Here is a 17,726-nt window from a genome sequence, read left to right as displayed (position 1 = left end):
TGTCGAATATAAACTCTCTTTTATAGATATAAAGTTCATTTAGTTTTTATGTAATCAATTTTGTCAGCGCCTGAATTTTTCATAGTAAAAAATGACCATTTACTCGAGGATATAAAAGTTAAATCACTTTATATATAAGAGTAAAGTATCGTTTTTGTCCCCAACGTTTGGGGTAAGTCCTATTTGTGTCCCTAACGTTTAAATCGTCCTATTTGTATCCTTAACGTTTATAAAAGTGATTCAATGTTATCCTACTATCAATTATATTAACAAATTAAATTATATTTTTCAATTATTCTCACTTGGATGTATTCATTCTCAATTAGGTCTCACTTTAATGTGTTCGATTTTAATATTATACCCACTATTTGTGTTTAGATTCAATTATGTCTCTAGAAAAGTGAATTATGTAAATATTGTAGGAATTAGTTTTAATATTTGATGAGCTATTTTTCGGAGTAGATCATCGATTCTATCCCAGACATTTGTATTCTAACTTCAAGAAGAGATTTTTAAAACTCAAACTAAAGCGCTCATGATGTGTAATTGACGGCAGGATAACATTGAATCACTTTTACAAACGTTAGGAATATAAATAAGACGATTTAAACATTAGGGATACAAATAGAATTTACCCCAAACGTTGGGGACAAAAACGATAATTTACTCTTATATATAATTCACAAGGACAACTAATCAGTAAAATTAATCAATCACATGTGTCCTTGAATTTCATCGCATCTTCAAATTTTATATATATGCACATTATTTACTTAGGACCCATCTAATAGGCTACTCAATGTGTTCATTAACTAAACATACATACATAACACGTGACATGTACATATATTTAACTTAATTTAATTTAGTTTAATTCAAATATCATATGAAGTAGCTAGACCTAATTGCTTGAGGTGGTGATGCATATCTTCAGGGTGATCATCAAGTTTGGGTCTTTCAGGCTGAACCCATCTACCATCATGGCTCAAGACCATGCCTTTATTCTCATTTTGCCTCCAATTTGGTGGAACCAAGTAATGGTCTTTCAAGAAATCACATGCCTTGTTCACCAAAGCAGGGTCCCTACCAGTTGCTAGCACAAATCTTTCACCCTTTCCATGGTACCTACATCATTATCATCATCAAACTACAATTTAACTAGGTTTAATTTATTTAACCAAGCAAAATATTAATTAAAATCAACCCATCACTTCATGAGTGAAGGAAATATTTTTCTTTTCGTTTCAAACTATCTAGTATTCTGAACTCTGACTAAATTAGCACATTAAAAAATTAATATATTTATAGTCAATTTATTTTAAATATATCGTTTCAAAATAAATATTAGGTGATATATTAATTTTTCAATGACATGTAATAATTTATTCAAAATGACATTAAATGTAAAAAAGAAGGAGCTGCTATAAAAAAATTAAGAATTATATTAGATAACCAATAATTTTCTTGAACAACATGAATAACAGATTCTAAATTTAGTTATTATTAGATATTAATTATTCATGTTACTAATTAAATTTAAAATTTTTTTACTTTTTTAACTCTATTATTAACATTATTCAGTAATATTATTATCTATCTATACTTTTCCAAAAATTAATAAACATGTATAGGTCATCAATATCATCAACACAATTTAATTTCTAAAGCTTTTGTCTGAGGTTTATTTGGTGCGTGTCTTGGTTATTGGATTTTACGCTGCATCTAGTGTTATTTTCTATAATTTATAATATGTGATTATTTTTGTATGGTAGTGCGGAAGAGAATGATTTTTAAATCAAAAACTCTTTTCTCCAATTTTGTGTCGAGTATATATACCAACTATCTTAAAAAAATAATGTTACTAGATATCATCATAATAAATTAAAGAGTACTTGTCAAGAAGAGAAAATTCACTTTGTTTTATCCTTTTAACAATCCTCTCTCTCTCTTCCTTTTTGGTATAGTATCAACTATCAAGCTCTCTTATTGGTTAGACAGCCATTTTAATTGTGCATTGCCATCATCATCATTAAATTATAAGCATTCAAATATGAAAGAGATAGTGACTATATATATATATATATACATATATACCTTTTTATCCTAAAATTGATTATTCAAATGTTTTTGTGTATATGAAACTAACTAGCATTATATTATAGGTAACCCAACTCATGAGTTTCATGCCATTATAGTTCTATCCTTATCTCATCTAATAGAGACAAAGAAGCTTATATGATTAATCAATAGCCGTAGGAACATTATTATGAGGTCTTCTTAAAAAATTATGTTGCCTAATTAACTTATAAGGTTCAAATATTTTAAGAATATGATATGATGATGAGTTATTCTAAGTTGTACACTCTGTCTTTTTTTCCTTTTCAGCAATATGACAAACCCACCTAATTTGCATGTGGACTTGTAAAATGAAAATTTTGTCCTTTTATTTCCAAATTTTATTAAGAAAAATTTTTAAGGATTAGCAATTTTTAATATTTTAATTATTATTTGATCATTGCAAATTTAAATTATTTTTAATAAATAAATTTTATTAATTTATTTATATAAATTTTAAAAAATATAAATATAAATTATATTAATTTATATAAATAAATTTTAACAAATATAAATATAAATTATATATTTTTTATGTACAAAATTTTTGTAAATATAAATACATATTTTTATCAATTAAAAATAATAATATTTATTAACCATATAATATTGTTATTCTATTAATTGAAACATGACTCACATGATCCCATATAGATTAGGTTTAGAAAAAATGGATATAAAATAAGACTAACCCATCAATCAAATGCAAGAGAGCCTCCAAGTTATGTGCACAAATAGCATCACCATTTGGGTTCAAGAATGGCGAGTTCTTATGATCCAAAGCCAGCTCTACCCCAACATGTGAGTAACTCCATGGCAACCCCTCCGCCAACTTCATCACCGCCGCCGGCAGATGCTCGTTGAACACCAATCCCGGCGACTTCGGCACCATATCATGAACGTTGAGCACCCTCAATACCTAATAAAACAAACCAATATATAGATGATTTTGTCATATTCATCTTATTGTGTGGATGTTAAATATAAAATTACTGTATTTTTCACCAACAATTTTAACTTTTTTTAGAAAATAAAATTTAGAATATGATACAAATCTTAAGGCTAAATGAATAGATAAAAGCATAGTTGTCAAAACCGAACCAGTAATCGAACCGGTGAGGTTACTGAGTTATTGGGTTATTGGTTCAACCGGTGGGTCACTGGTCGAACCGGTTAACCCGGTATAATTAAGTAATTATATAAAATTTAATTATTTTTTCTTTATTATAAGTACTTTTATTTTTTTATATAAAAATAATAATTATTTTTAAATTTTAATACTTTATTAATTAATTTATATTTATTGTATTATTATATTATTATAAATAAAAACTTACATACAGTTAATTTTCATGTGAAGTTGATATTTAAAAACAGTTAGATAATTTGACAAGTTTAACTAAATATCATCTAACGATTTTCAATTATTAACTTCATATGAAGATAACTGCATGTGAGTCTTTACCTATTATTATATGCTACAATTATTTATTGAAAAAATAATATTAATAGATATCATATAATCATAAAAAGAAAAAATAAATTATGGTTAATAATTTTTTTATCTTTTTAATATATATATATATATATATATATATTAATAAAATTTATAGTTAAATAAAATATAATTGATTTAAAAATGAGTGACTTTAAAATTAAAATTAATTGAATATAAGTAAAATAAAAAATTGCTATATGTATTCATTAAAAATAATATTAATATATTATATAATTATGAAAAGAAAAAATAAGTGAGTTTATAATTATTGTTAAATAAAAATATAATTAATTTAAGAATGAGTGAGTTTATAACTAAAATTAAAATAAAATAAATAAAAGTAAACTATTTGATGAAAAATATCTATATATATTATAATTTGCATATATATTAATGAAAATCAACACAGCTCAGCGGCAAGGAGAGGTTTTGATCTTCCAGCAGATAGGGGTTCGAACCCCACATCATATATTTTGGATAATTTGCCTTTCAAACGGTTCGGTCAGATCGGTCTTACCGAATTTGACCGGTTCTCACCAGTTCACTCTGGATTTGACCAGTTTGTTCCAATTCTATACCTTGTACAGTCTAAATATCAAACCGGACCAGTACTAAGTCCGGTTCACTGGTTTTCCGATCGAACCGACCAATCTGGTCCGATTCTGTTAACTATGGATAAAAGTCAATTACTATCTTTTATTTTTAAATAAAAATTAAGTTTTACTACAAAATAGAATGGACATATATCACAAGGAAACAATCAAAATGCATGATCTCTTAGTTTTAATTCGATGATCAAAAACAATTCTTCTGTTTTAAATCCGATCGAAACGATTTTTCAATTTTTTTTTATTGTAAATCAAATTAGTACTTCTGCGAATAACTCTAATATCGCAAATCTAACATGGACTCTAAACTTCTGGTGTGGCTGAAATTTTTAAATTTGATTAATTACTCTAGATCCCTATAATTTTATTAAATTTTTAATTAGGTTCTTATATTGTTTTTAATTAGATCGCTATATCATATCAGATTTTGTAACTAAGTTCTTATGTATTATGACAAAATTATTGAAATTAACAAAATATTTAATTAAACTATATAAAATATTTAGTCAAGTGTTAGGTATATTTATTTTGTTTAACGGAATATTATGTTAATTTCAATATTTTTGTTACTGAATTAATTATAAAATATGATATGGTATAGGAATTCAATAAAAAAATATAAAAATTTAATTGAAAATTCAGTAAAATTATAAGGAGTAATAGAATAATTAAACTTTTTAAATTTGAGTGACTATTTTGATCATTAGATTACTGGAGAAATACTAGAGATCTATCAGAATTTATTATTCTTGATTATTAGTTAGTCATCAATATTTAAAAATATAAAATAAAATATTTTATTTAATTGTTAGACTAAAAAAATTAAATTAATAATTAAATGATAATAAAAAATAATAAATTCTGAATGCGCATAACATTTTTTCTTAGATTAAAATAAGAGCCCGTTTTAATTGTTACCTCTATTATTCACACTCCAAATCATCTAAGTTCTTAAATATAATTAAAATCGTATAGTTTTACCCAACAATTTAAATATTTAAAAGAAATAGTTTATAATATAAAATATTTTATGATTTTTATGCCAATAAATTATTCTTATTTATTCTTAAATAAAATCAATTTTCAGTGCAAAATAGAATGGACATATTATTCACACTTCAAATCTTTAAACAAAAATTTTTTTATAGCAGAGGTTTGTTAGATGTATAAAATATTTACTATTTTTACCTAATAGTTAGTTTCAATTTTTGGGATATATATATATAAAGGGATATAATTATATAAAGCATAAATTTTAACTAGACGTAATTTTTTACATAAAACTAACCTATTTTTCAAGAAAAAAAGAGCTTGAACCTAACAGCAAAGAAATTAGAAAAGTTAAGAATATGATTTTAAATTAGTTTAATTATTTTATTGGTTCTTATAATTTATTAAATTTATAATTAAGTCTCTATATTTTTTTTTAATTGAGTGTTTACACTATTTTTAATTTTTTAATTAGGTCATTTTCATATCAAAAACGTTAAAATTAATGGAATATTTTTCTTAAAAAATATGTAGTCAAATATTTAATTCAATTCTTAATTGCAAAAACCTTCAATTTGCAGATAAATATTCAGTTAATTTTAATATTTTTATATTAAAAATGATTTAATTACAAAATTAAAAATAGTATAAAGACTCAATTAAAAAAATATATATATAAAAATCTAATTAAAAATTTTATAAAATCATAAAGACGAATAAAATAATTAAACTTTTTAAATTTCAATAAAAAAAAAGTTAAGAATATAATGGTGTTTAATTTCTATTGGGACGTACCTTTAGCCCTAAGTTTTCTAGCCTCTCCTTAAACCTCACATTCCCGACTCTGGGACCGGAAAACGAGAACACCGAGACCGGCACAACACGGCTGTCGGCCACGACATTCAAGCCGGTCTCGACGATGTCATAAGCACTCAGAATGGCCAAGGCAGCACCCAAACTGTGACCAGTTATGGTGATGCTGAGTTCCTCATTAGGGTACATTTCTAAGAGCCTTTTTATCTCTGTAAGAATTTGTTCTCTTGCTGAGTATTTACAGTAACCACAATTCTCATCTTTTTCATTGTAGAGGTCTAAGAATCCTGATTCAACCTGTAATAATAGGTCGGAAAAATATTGTGAAGAGTGAGATTATTAGAAAAAATTAGAGAATAAAAAAAACTGAAATGGTGAACATATTTTAACAATAACAATTCTTCATCTAATTTGGTATCAATTATACAAAAAAAAACTTCGAATTATTAAATTATTAACAAAAGTCTCTTTCAAATTTATTAACGACTAAAATATTTTAAAATATAATAAAAATAATAAAAATTAAAGTATAATTCTTTATTTATGACAAACAAACTTTTATATTTAACAAATTACTTATGTATTTAATTTAAAATTTCATGAGAACAATTTAATAATCATTTAAAACTTACATACAATTAATTAATCAGACAAAAATAATTTGATCTCGAGATTTTTTTATTTTTAGAAATACTTTTGGCACTTAAAAAAATTAATCGCAAAAATATTCATTCTCTAAATTTTTTTGGAAATATATATTTAATATAGTTGGATATTTTTATTGTATTTTAAAATATTTTAAAAATATTTTTGTTATTAACAAATTTAAAATTATTTTTTCTGTAGTTTAATAATTAAAGAATAATTTTACCCATTATCAAATACATACATAAGCATAAATTTGTGAATTGTTGCTCATATTTACCGTATACATTTTGAAACTAAGAGATGATAAGAATTTAATAATAAATCATACTAAGTAATCAACTAAGGTATCAGTCGATAATAACCAATTATTAATTAAGCTGCAAAATAAGTAAAAAACAAATTAGAATCAAATAAAATAAAACATCCAAAATTTAATAAAAAACTAAAATCAAACAAAAAGAGATATCTAAAATTATTATCAAAAATTCAAAATTTTAAAAAATTAAAATTATTATAAAAAAACATTCAAAACCTAACCATAAAAATTCAAAATCTGAATTTCAGATATTTCTTGTACCTGGAATTCGGATGTTTACATTTTAGATGTTTCAAATATTTTTTTTAAAAAGTACAATAAAAAATAAATAAAACAAACTATTCAAAAAAAGCATTGTTTCATATGTTTCTTATTCTTGAATTTTAGATGTTTAAATTTTACAGGGTTCAGATTTTTTTGACAATGTATAATTAAAAGTAAATGAAATTAAATTATTAAAAATGAAGACATCATTTTGAATATTTTTTATACCTAAGTTTCAGATGTTTTTATTTAAAAGGTTTCAAGTTTTTTTAAGAATGTACATCAAAAAGTAAATATACCCTAAACAATACTTTTGAATTTCGTATGATTAAATTTTAGAGATTTCAGATATTCTTTTTCTATAATTTTAGATATTTCGTTTTTTTATATTTTGAATGTTTTTTCAATAATTTTAGATTTTTAATTAAATTTTAGATGATTTTTTAGTAAATTTGGATGTTTTTTCTGTTAATAAATTTTAGATCTTGTTTTTCAATAATTTTAAATATTTGTTTTATTTAGAATTTTGTTATAAAATTGGCTAATTTATTAAAATATTAGCTGAAAATGATATTTTTTTTTTTACCCAAAATAGGAAGACTCGAATTTGCGACTTCTTAGATGAGTATAGAAAGACTATATTATTATACCATTTAAATTATAACTTATTAGCAAAAAAAAAAAAGATATTGGTTACCTAATTTTATTAACGCCTTTCTGATAAAATTGGGTAGTATACTAATTAATAAATTTTCTTAATACATAAATATATATTTCTCATATAGTTTTGGAGTACCAACAAATTCTTGAAAGTGCACGTAGTTTTTTTGTAATCCATATATATATCAAAATTTTTCATAAATTTATTATTATTATATTATATATACATAAAAAATTAATTAATCATATAAAATATATATTAAAATATAAAATATATATTAAAAATATGTAATACAATATATATAAATATATAATAATTAATTTGTTGATTAATTTTTTACTTACAGATAATATTTTTTATTTATTATTACTACTATAATCTAAATATTAGTAAGGATTAGCAACTTTTAGTCTCAACTCTCAAATTGTTAATTAGTTATTGTATGTGTTTACACAAAAGTCAAAGGTCAAAAGTCAAAGCAAACCTTAACAGATGGATCAAGGCAAGGTATGCTATTAGAAGAGAAAGGCTTAAGAAAATCCATGAGATCCGCCACCCACTCCAAGTGCGTCACCGTCCCCCGCCACGCCACCGCCACATCCCTCCGCCCTATCCTCTTACTCATCTCATCGTCCGAAACCGCCACGTATCCCGCCCAATTCGCATTCTTGCTCCACATCTTTGGCCACCGCGACTGCCGGAAAAAATTCGGCAGATTTATGTTCGCGGTGGCGTAAAGATACCGCGTCACCGTGTAACCATGGCGCGGGTGAGGCATCCCAAGGGATGAAAAGAAATTACGGCGCGTGAACCTACAACTCCCGCAGTACTTGGAAAACGGGTCAAAGTCAAAGGCGTCGTAGCAGGCCTGGGCCATCTCGCCGTAGCGTATGAGTTCCAAGCGGAGAATTGGGTCAATTGGATCCAAAAGCCCGGCCCAATCGCTCTCGCCTTGGATCTCACGCCACACGTGACGGAGTCTCCGCTTGCTGTGGTGTTCTTTTGGGTGTTTGGGCTTTTTTCTATATATGTGTTGCATTGCTTCTTGTTCTTGTTCCAAAGTTTGTTGCCTTGTGGTTGTGGTTGCGGCGGTGGTTGTGGCTGTTGGTGACATAACGGTTTTTTTGGCTTCTTGGAAAGTCATGGATAGAGTGATGGGTTTTGTTTTTGTGTATTGGGTTATTGTTGATTTAGGGTTAGATTCTTTGTGAGTTTTGTGGAAACCGATGAGTGTGTATGAGATTGAAGTTGCTGATGCCATTGGAGTGAAAGAACCGAAGATGGAGATGAGAATAATATAATTATGGTGGAGCTATAACTAACTCCAAGCTTCCAAAGAAATAGCCAACTTAAAAAAAGTGGTGGAAAAGTATTTTACATATATATATATATTATATATATATATATAGGTGGAGATATATAATATAGTATTAAGTATTGACACTATACACGTAATTCACATGTTACATTTTAAATTCATACGATCACATACATCTATTCAACCATGGATGTGTCTTAACTTTATTTACACTCAATCTTGATGTTTCTAAAATGAAAAGGGATTTTTTTTTTTTTTTAAGAAAAAGCCTATTAGTATGCATCATTTAGTGTTAATTAATTTGACTTTGCGAGTCAATTTTCTTTTGAGTAAATTAATGTTGAATGGGGCAGGGCGGGGGCGGGGGATGCCTCCCTGCTTCCCATTCCTGCCCTCAGATTTGCTCTTCATCCTCGCCCCATTTTCCATCGTGGGGAAATATTGCTCTCCATTCCCATTCTCTACGGGCTCCATTCTCCGCGGGAACCTTATTCCCCATTTACATAATATTTCTAACTAATTATTAATTTCCATATGAATAGAGCTGTAAGTATCTATCTTATGCAAAAACTGTAAGATTTTATACAAAAAGTCTAAATGACACGATTGTGACTTCTTTTAAAATAATGTAATGGGGAGACGCAACAACGAGCCAAAGAAAAAAGCAGAGGTGGGAGACGCGGCAACAGAGAGAAGAATGGATACGACGGCAGAGTTACGAAAAGGAACGCCGCAAATAGAAATTACGACACGATAAGGGTGATGGCACGGTGAGGTGTGACGATGCGGTGAGAAGGGTGACGAGAGGGTGGCTGCAGAGAGGTTGGATGGAGTATGGACAGCTTTAGGGATCTCTGAATTGAAGAAGGGTTGTACAAATAAATATTAGGAGTTTTGAGTTTCTATATATATGTGTGTGTGAAATGACTAAAAAACATATATGAGAAATAAACTATTAAGGATAATTTAAGGAATTAATAAATTTCGGGGAATAGCGAGGATAGGGCGGAGATCCCCGCTCGGGTCCCGTGCCTGCTTCGAAAGAATTTTGTCCCCCATTCCCATTCCTGCAGAAAAAATTCTCCATAATTAGATCCCCATTTGGGACAATCTCGTAAGGATCCCCGCATCTCAAGAAATTTTACCATCTCTAGAATAGGCTAATACAAATTGATTTTTTATTTTGTCTTTCGGGTAAACATTACACTAGTCTTTCTGATACATGTAATCTTGTTTTCTCGTTTTCATCTTTAAGAATCGTAGTCCATCAACATTATTATATCTCTTAGGTATGGTGTAGGCAGAATTTAATTAGGATCCCATTGATATTTTTGTTATTATTTCATGTTTTTAATCTTAATATTTTCTGTTTTTAAAATTTAATGAAAATATTGATAATAATAATAATAATAATAATATTTTTATTATGTTCAAAAGAAATAAAGTGTGACAAAATAGTCGCTAAAGAAATAGAATCACACAAAATCTTTATGGATATGTGTCAGATTTCTATAAGGAAAAAGTTTAGTAACAAAAAATTTTTAGTCATAATTAACCAAAATTTTTTATAATTTATTTTATTTTATCACTTAATAATAATTTTATTTTTTATTCCACTCTCTTATCATTCTATTTATCATATTCTTATCAACTCCACTTATTAATGATATTAATTATAATATTATATCCCTTACTATTAGGTATTCTTGTAATCAATATTTAATATTTCTTCCTTTTATAATTTGATTTTTATATTTAAAAATACAATAATAATAATAATAATAATAATAATAATAATAATAATAATAAAGACGAACGGTAATGATAATATCAATTACATTCAATAATTGTAATTTATTTTTTGTCCATTAAGACATTTATCATGATTTAATAAAGATATGAAACAGGAAAATGACGCTAATATATACCTTCCGTTAATTCAATTATGTTCATTCAAAAATCACAAGAATAATACCATTGCAAGCACAATAGTGTATAAACCAAGAAATTTGACAAGAAGTTGCCTTTATCATTGCAAATAGTATGACATTTGAATTCGACCTTAATATGGTACCTGAAGATGTGGAAGAATTTGAACAACAGATGGACTCACCCGATGAGGTTGTTATCAGTCAACCAATTTTCGAGAATATAAAATACTGATTTAATTTTTTTGTGTGTTTTTATGTGCATAATTATAGTATAATAAGTGTACTAACTAAGTTCATAGGCATAACATTCATAAATTCATATACATAACATCCATAATTACATATACAACTAACATCTAAAAATTAAATTCATGTTTATTAGATATTACATCTATGTACATATTATTTTTTAGTTATTGCATAAGTAACTATCAACTTAAAAATTTTTTAAATTTTATCATAATTGAATTTGAAAAACTATCAAATTCTTAAATTAATTTATTCAATTGATAAATTTACTCGTAACATCCACAAATTCATATACATAACATCCATAATTTTGTACTCATAATATTCATAATTTCATACATATGATATCTATAATTAATAAATTTTTATAATTAATATTACCAAATTTTAAACTATGTGTCTTATTGTATTTTTGAAATTATCTCATATGTGCACTAATAGGTCATGATTTTAATTATTCTAATATTTTTATTTAATATTCATATGTTTGCTTATTTATTAATTTTAATATGACGAATTAATAATTATTTTTAAAAATTTATTTTTTAATTTTTTATATTCTAATAGTTTATATATAAAATATGAGTTGTATAATAGTTGTTAAAATTTTATAATTTAATCTCCATAATTTTTGCAGAAAAATTATATTTTAATGGGTAATAATGTGATTGAGGGATGTTAAGAATTTGATTTGGGAGAAACTGAAATTAATTTTGAAAAGAATATTAATGACTCAAAACACTCAGAAAAAAGGTGGGTAATAAAAAAAATGAATGATAAACAAGTGTATGTCACTTGCTTATCAAGAGAATGAAAATTTTTACGTAACATTTCTATATTGTAATTACTCCTTGGCTACCTAACATCACTTTTTCTATAATCTCTTCTCAGAGTTAATTTTTACAGAATCTTTTTTATATCAAATTACTTATTTATCCTATATTTTTAATGTTGAATAAATTACCATTTGTACTCATAAAAGATACAGACGCTGACAAATGTACTTATATAAAAATAAAACGACAATTGTAACCACAGAAGATAACTTCTGTGTGCCAAGAGTACCCAGACGTTTCTTTACGTAATTGATCCGTTAGGGTACTCTTGGCACACAAAAATCATCTTTCGTAATTACAATTGTCGTTTTATTTTTATATGAGTACATTTGTCAGCATCGGTATCTTTTATGAATACAAATGGTAATTTATTTTTTTAATGTTATTCGTGGATTTATTTAAAAAAAAAAAACTTAATCATTGTGCTCTTCGCAATGCATATTCTCTAAATATAATTCTATTCGAGTATTTAAAGTATCATACAAAGTGCAACTTTTCTAACACCAATTAAATTTTCTATACCTAATAATACTCCAATCTAAAATAAACCACTTTTCTATAATGTAGCATGCAAGGTAATCGAGATTAGTGTTGAAACTGTGTCTCCGGTAGCAAAGAGCATGAGTGTGAGGCGAAAATTGCAAGAGAATTTTGGAATTTCTAGAAGAGGAGAGTTATCAATTAATTATTATTAGTAATTTTAATAGTGTGAAATTATATTTAATGATGTAGAATTACTCACTTTTTTTTGTTAGTTAAGTTTTAGTCAAATTTTAATAAAATTACTTGTTTCCTAAATTTTCTCTATCTAAAAATGAGTTCTAATCCTAGAATGATTGATGAATGTTACTTTTCTTTGTGATACGACATATCTCTTTTATACACAACTTTACAATAAGCTTAAGCTAACTAGTTTTTCACTCAAACTTCTAACTAATTTTTTATCCTAGTAGTTTAACTAATTCGTTTATGACCATTTACGGTTAGTTTAACTAACTTTCGTCCTAGTAGCAGTCATAGGCCTCCTTGAAATAACAATAACTAATGAAATAATAAGGATTATATTGTTTTTTTTTTCTCTTTCAAGATACTAGGCTTGAACCAACGAAATAACAATAACCAATCATATGCCTTCTTTAATATGGACACGTTTCCCAATTCAAATCTGAGAACCCAATTGTTTTGACCCAACCCAAAAACGAATCAGGGTTCGGGTACATTTAAACCGGCCCGACGGGTTCTCCAACCGCCAGCTCACCCCGTCTCTCTCTATCTCACCAAAGCATCTGGATAGCTGGAAAGGAAATTTTCAGGAAAGGGAGTCTGCCTGTATGGGTCCTACCCTAGTACAGACTATATAAGGGGAGGGCCCTACCCCTTCCCCCAGGTACGTCACCTACTCTACCCTAATAGCCGCCTCATGTACGAATGCTAACTTGAGCGTTGGGGTCCTTGTAGGTGGCACTCCCCCCTCTCCACACCTTGTCAGCTCAGAAGAGCCTCAACCGCCTTCCCTTCGGAGCTCACCCAGGCCAAGCATCTAGCAACCCACCGATCCTCGACATCCATTGGACCAGACCCGTTCCGGATCCGAGAAACCGAACATTGGCGCCGTCTGTGGGGACACTGGCATGAATGGATTTTCTGCTGGGCCCACGGGACGAACTCAAGGAGGAGAAAGCTCATGAGGAGGAGGGAACACACTTGATGAGTAGGTTAGCCTTCGTAGCCTCCTCCCGTGGGCACACGAGAACACGTTCTCGCAGAGATGACCCGCAGATACGTCACCTACTTTACCCTAATAGCGGCCTCATGTACGAACGCTAACTTGAGCGTTGGATTCCTTGCAGGTGGCACTCCCCCCTCTCCACACCTTGTCAGCTCGGAAGAGCCTCATCCGCCTTCCCTCCAAAGCTCACCCAAGCCAAGCATTCAACAACCCACCGATCCTTGACATCCATTGGACCAGACTCGTTCCGAACCTGAGCAACCAAACACCAATGATGTCTAAGCAAGATTGAGTTGGAAAGGAAACATTTGGATGACGACAATTTCATGTTTTCACTGTCCGGATGCTTGCTTTAACTCAAAAGAGTGAAGTGAAGATTGCAATAGCAGGGTTTTTGAGTTTCAAAAAAGTGAACTCTGATTCACAATCCTATCTTATATATAACTTTACAATGGTGGAAATTCAGTTACAATCAATTTCACATAAAGTTAATAACGGAAAGTAATCCGATAAAAATTTACTTAAATCAGTCAAATTATTTAATCGTTCTCAACTATCAACTTTACGTGAACAAAAATACTATTTGTATATCAAAATTAGCCACTAAAATCAGCCACCAATATATTTGTATATAAATACATGTGTGGTTTAATTTATTTTCAATGTGTATTTGTATTTCACTATATATTTTATACTGATGACTGAGTTTGATAACTAATTTTAATGTACACATACATAACTCTTACGTAAAATTATCTATACCTAAATTTTCACCTTTTATAATATACGTAAGCTAATTAATTCTTCACTCTCGTGGCTAACTAACTTCTCATTCTAATGGAATTTTAACTTATTTTGGTTAAGACAGCTCACAGTTAGTTTTCCTTCTTTGCTAGCTATCTAAACTGACTTCTAATAAGATATATTTGGGTTTAGTTTTTTATGTAGTACTAAATTTAAAAAAATATTAGAAAATTAATACTGTAACGACTAATTTGAGTTTACATTATAATAACTAATAAGTTACCAAACAAATTTAATATAAAGCTTACTAAAAATAAGTTTTTGTTGAGTTTGAATTTTAAATATTTTTTCTAATTGAATTTTGGATGCTTTTGTTTTTTAAGAATTTTAAATATTTTTTTTAGATTAAATGTTAACTACAATATTCAATGAGTAATGTTATCAAATATGTTTACAAGATAATATTATCGTATTGTCATCTTTGTATCATCGTCTTACAAAAAGGAGCATTAAAAAAAAGGAAAAAGTATTTACTCAAAATTTTATTTAGATGATTTTTATCTAATCCTCTCTTGAATAAAAGATAAGTTATCTCTTGTATTTAATGGTTTGAATGAAATGCATTAGGCTTAATTATTTTATAAGATTCTATAATTTTATTAAATTTTCAATTAAGTTGTTATATATTTTTTTCTTTTTAGTTGGGTCCTTATACCATATAATTTTTTTTCATTTAGTCTCTACCGTGACAAAAACGTTTAAATAACAGAATATTTTATTAAAAAACGAATATTCTTAACATTAGAGTAGGAGATCTAATTGCAAACACCTCCATATTTTAAAATTTTCAAAATAACCCTTGATATTTTATCCCACACTCACACACTCCTAGTCCTAAGTTCTTTGTTGAGCTCCCGACGAATCCATTGCACGGACTCGTGTTGTCACGTCTCCTCTCCTCTGCTCGGCGTCTTTCGTTTTCTCATCGTCCCTTGCATTCTCGTCGCCCTCTGCCTTGTCCACTGCTTGTCCAACATGTCCATCACTGCTCGTAACCCTGGTGGGCTCTACTGATGATCGCGTCTCGCCGCGGCGCCTCCGTCCCTCCATTGCTGTCTGAACTGCTACTCGTCGTCCTCGCTCTGCTCATGGTCACCTCTACAAGTTTCCACAGCTCCGATAACTTTTTCCTGTAGGTCAATTTCCTAAAGTGGAGACAAACTACGACAACACTGATATAAAGAGTGCAACGAAATTGAGCATTCAAGTGCATATGATTTCTATAGGAATGTGAGCATTCAAATAAAAAGAAAAAGTCAACACCACCACCTGATTTGGTGGATTATAAAGAAAAAGCAACATTAAATATGAAAATATATTTTGTAACTAATGATGTTGCAATAATTGATAAACTCAAAGAACTTGAAACACCATAATGTGGCTAGTATTTTGTTTCATTGTTTATTTTTCATTAGTTGAAGTTAAGATGATGGCATTGATTGTTTTAAACCTTTTCTACCTATTAGGTGCATCTTCTATTGGTTCATTTTTCAATTCAAAAATTTTTGCTGCATTTTCTGTTCTCACTGAAGAAAAATCATGCAATATTTTAATTTACAAGAATTTGATCCTGAGACTATCTCCAGTAAGGAATTCATCCCAATCCCTATTTACGACCCACCTGTCATAAAAAGTAACTCCATATCACCTTTGCGTCATAAACAACAAATAGGAACTCAAAGCATCTCTCTCTTCTCTATTAGGAGGAACTAACTTTAGTCCCTGTTGTGGTCCCACTTAAGTAATTAATTAAAATACTTAAAATTAATGTAATTATTTTTTTCAATAATATTATGTAAATTTATAAATTTAAAAATAATTCATTATTAAAAGATATTAATATTAAAAAAATTCATATATAACAATAAATACACAATATATAATTCGGAATTACACTAATTTGTAAAATTATTTAATACAAAGAAAAATATAAATAATTAATATAAATTATTAATTAAATAAAAATTTAATTATTTAATCTAATTAATTATTATAATTATTAATAAATTAATTATAATTTAATTATTTAATTAATTATTATTTAAATTATTAATATAAATTATTAATTAAATAAAAATTTAATTATTTAATCTAATTAATTATTATAATTATTAATACATTAATTATGATTTAATTATTTAATTAATTATTATAATTATTACTGAATTAATTATTTAATATAATTATTTAATTAATTAAAATTTTATATAATTATTTATTTTTATAATAATTTGCCAAGTGGCAAGTTATTATTGGACAATATGAGTCCCCATTCAGAAGGACTCACTCTCCGCAAAAGCTGTGCAGAAACTCCTTCTCTCATCTCTCCAACGGTAAGTTTCTACTTCTGTCAGAAATAGGGTCTCAACTTCTTGTCCATTAGAGTTGCTGACCATCTCCAGTAAGAAACTCATTCCAGTCCCTATTTATGGCCCACCTGTCATAAAAAGTAAACATCCGCTTTTGCATCATAAACAGTAAATAGGAACTCAAAGCGTCTCTCTCTTCTCCATTAGGAGGAACTAACTTTAGTCCCTGTTGTGGTCCCATTTAATTAATTAATTAAAATACTTAAAATTAATGTAATTATTTTTTTCAATAATATTATTTAAATTTATAAATTTAAAAGTAATTCATTATTAAAAGATATTAATATTAAAAAAATTCATATATAACAATAAATACACAATATATAATTCAGAATTACACTAATTTGTAAAATTATTTAATACAAAAAAATATAAATAATTAATATAAATTATTAATTAAATAAAAATTTAATTATTTAATCTAATTAATTATTATAATTATTAATAAATTTATTATAATTTAATTATTTAATTAATTATTATAATTATTAATATATTAATTATGATTTAATTATTTAATTAATTATTATTTAAATTATTAATATAAATTATTAATTAAATAAAGATATAATTATTT

At 27.3% G+C, this 17,726-nt stretch overlaps 1 protein-coding gene across 1 annotated transcript; it reads right to left on the bottom strand.

The window, feature by feature from the left end:
• Window positions 1–563: 563 nt before the first annotated feature.
• Window positions 564–9,245, bottom strand: LOC107626910 (phospholipase A1-Igamma1, chloroplastic-like). Its single transcript, XM_088505174.1, has 4 exons — window positions 8,398–9,245; window positions 6,007–6,321; window positions 2,808–3,034; window positions 564–1,125 (listed from the first exon to the last, which is right to left on the bottom strand). Exons 1-4 carry the CDS (start codon window positions 9,172–9,174, stop codon window positions 876–878), a joined length of 1,569 nt encoding a protein of 522 aa, XP_088361300.1. The 5' UTR covers window positions 9,175–9,245; the 3' UTR covers window positions 564–875.
• Window positions 9,246–17,726: the final 8,481 nt, after the last annotated feature.

Source organism: Arachis ipaensis, chromosome B2 (genome assembly GCF_059453495.1).
Source record: "Arachis ipaensis isolate K30076 ecotype BB chromosome B2, ASM5945349v1, whole genome shotgun sequence".
NCBI classification, from domain to species: Eukaryota; Viridiplantae; Streptophyta; class Magnoliopsida; order Fabales; family Fabaceae; genus Arachis; species Arachis ipaensis.
This window is presented reverse-complemented; position numbering and strand designations above follow the sequence as displayed.

Bases quoted from the DNA above. Each gene is read 5' to 3' on its own strand.
- LOC107626910 (XM_088505174.1), bottom strand. From the start codon at position 9,174: ATGGCATCAGCAACTTCAATCTCATACACACTCATCGGTTTCCACAAA. The intron at 6,322-8,397 runs GTTTGCTTTGAC...CTATTATTACAG, and splicing joins GCCTTGATCCATCTGTTAAG to GTTGAATCAGGATTCTTAGA. The intron at 3,035-6,006 runs GTACGTCCCAAT...TTGTTTTATTAG, and splicing joins TAGAAAACTTAGGGCTAAAG to GTATTGAGGGTGCTCAACGT.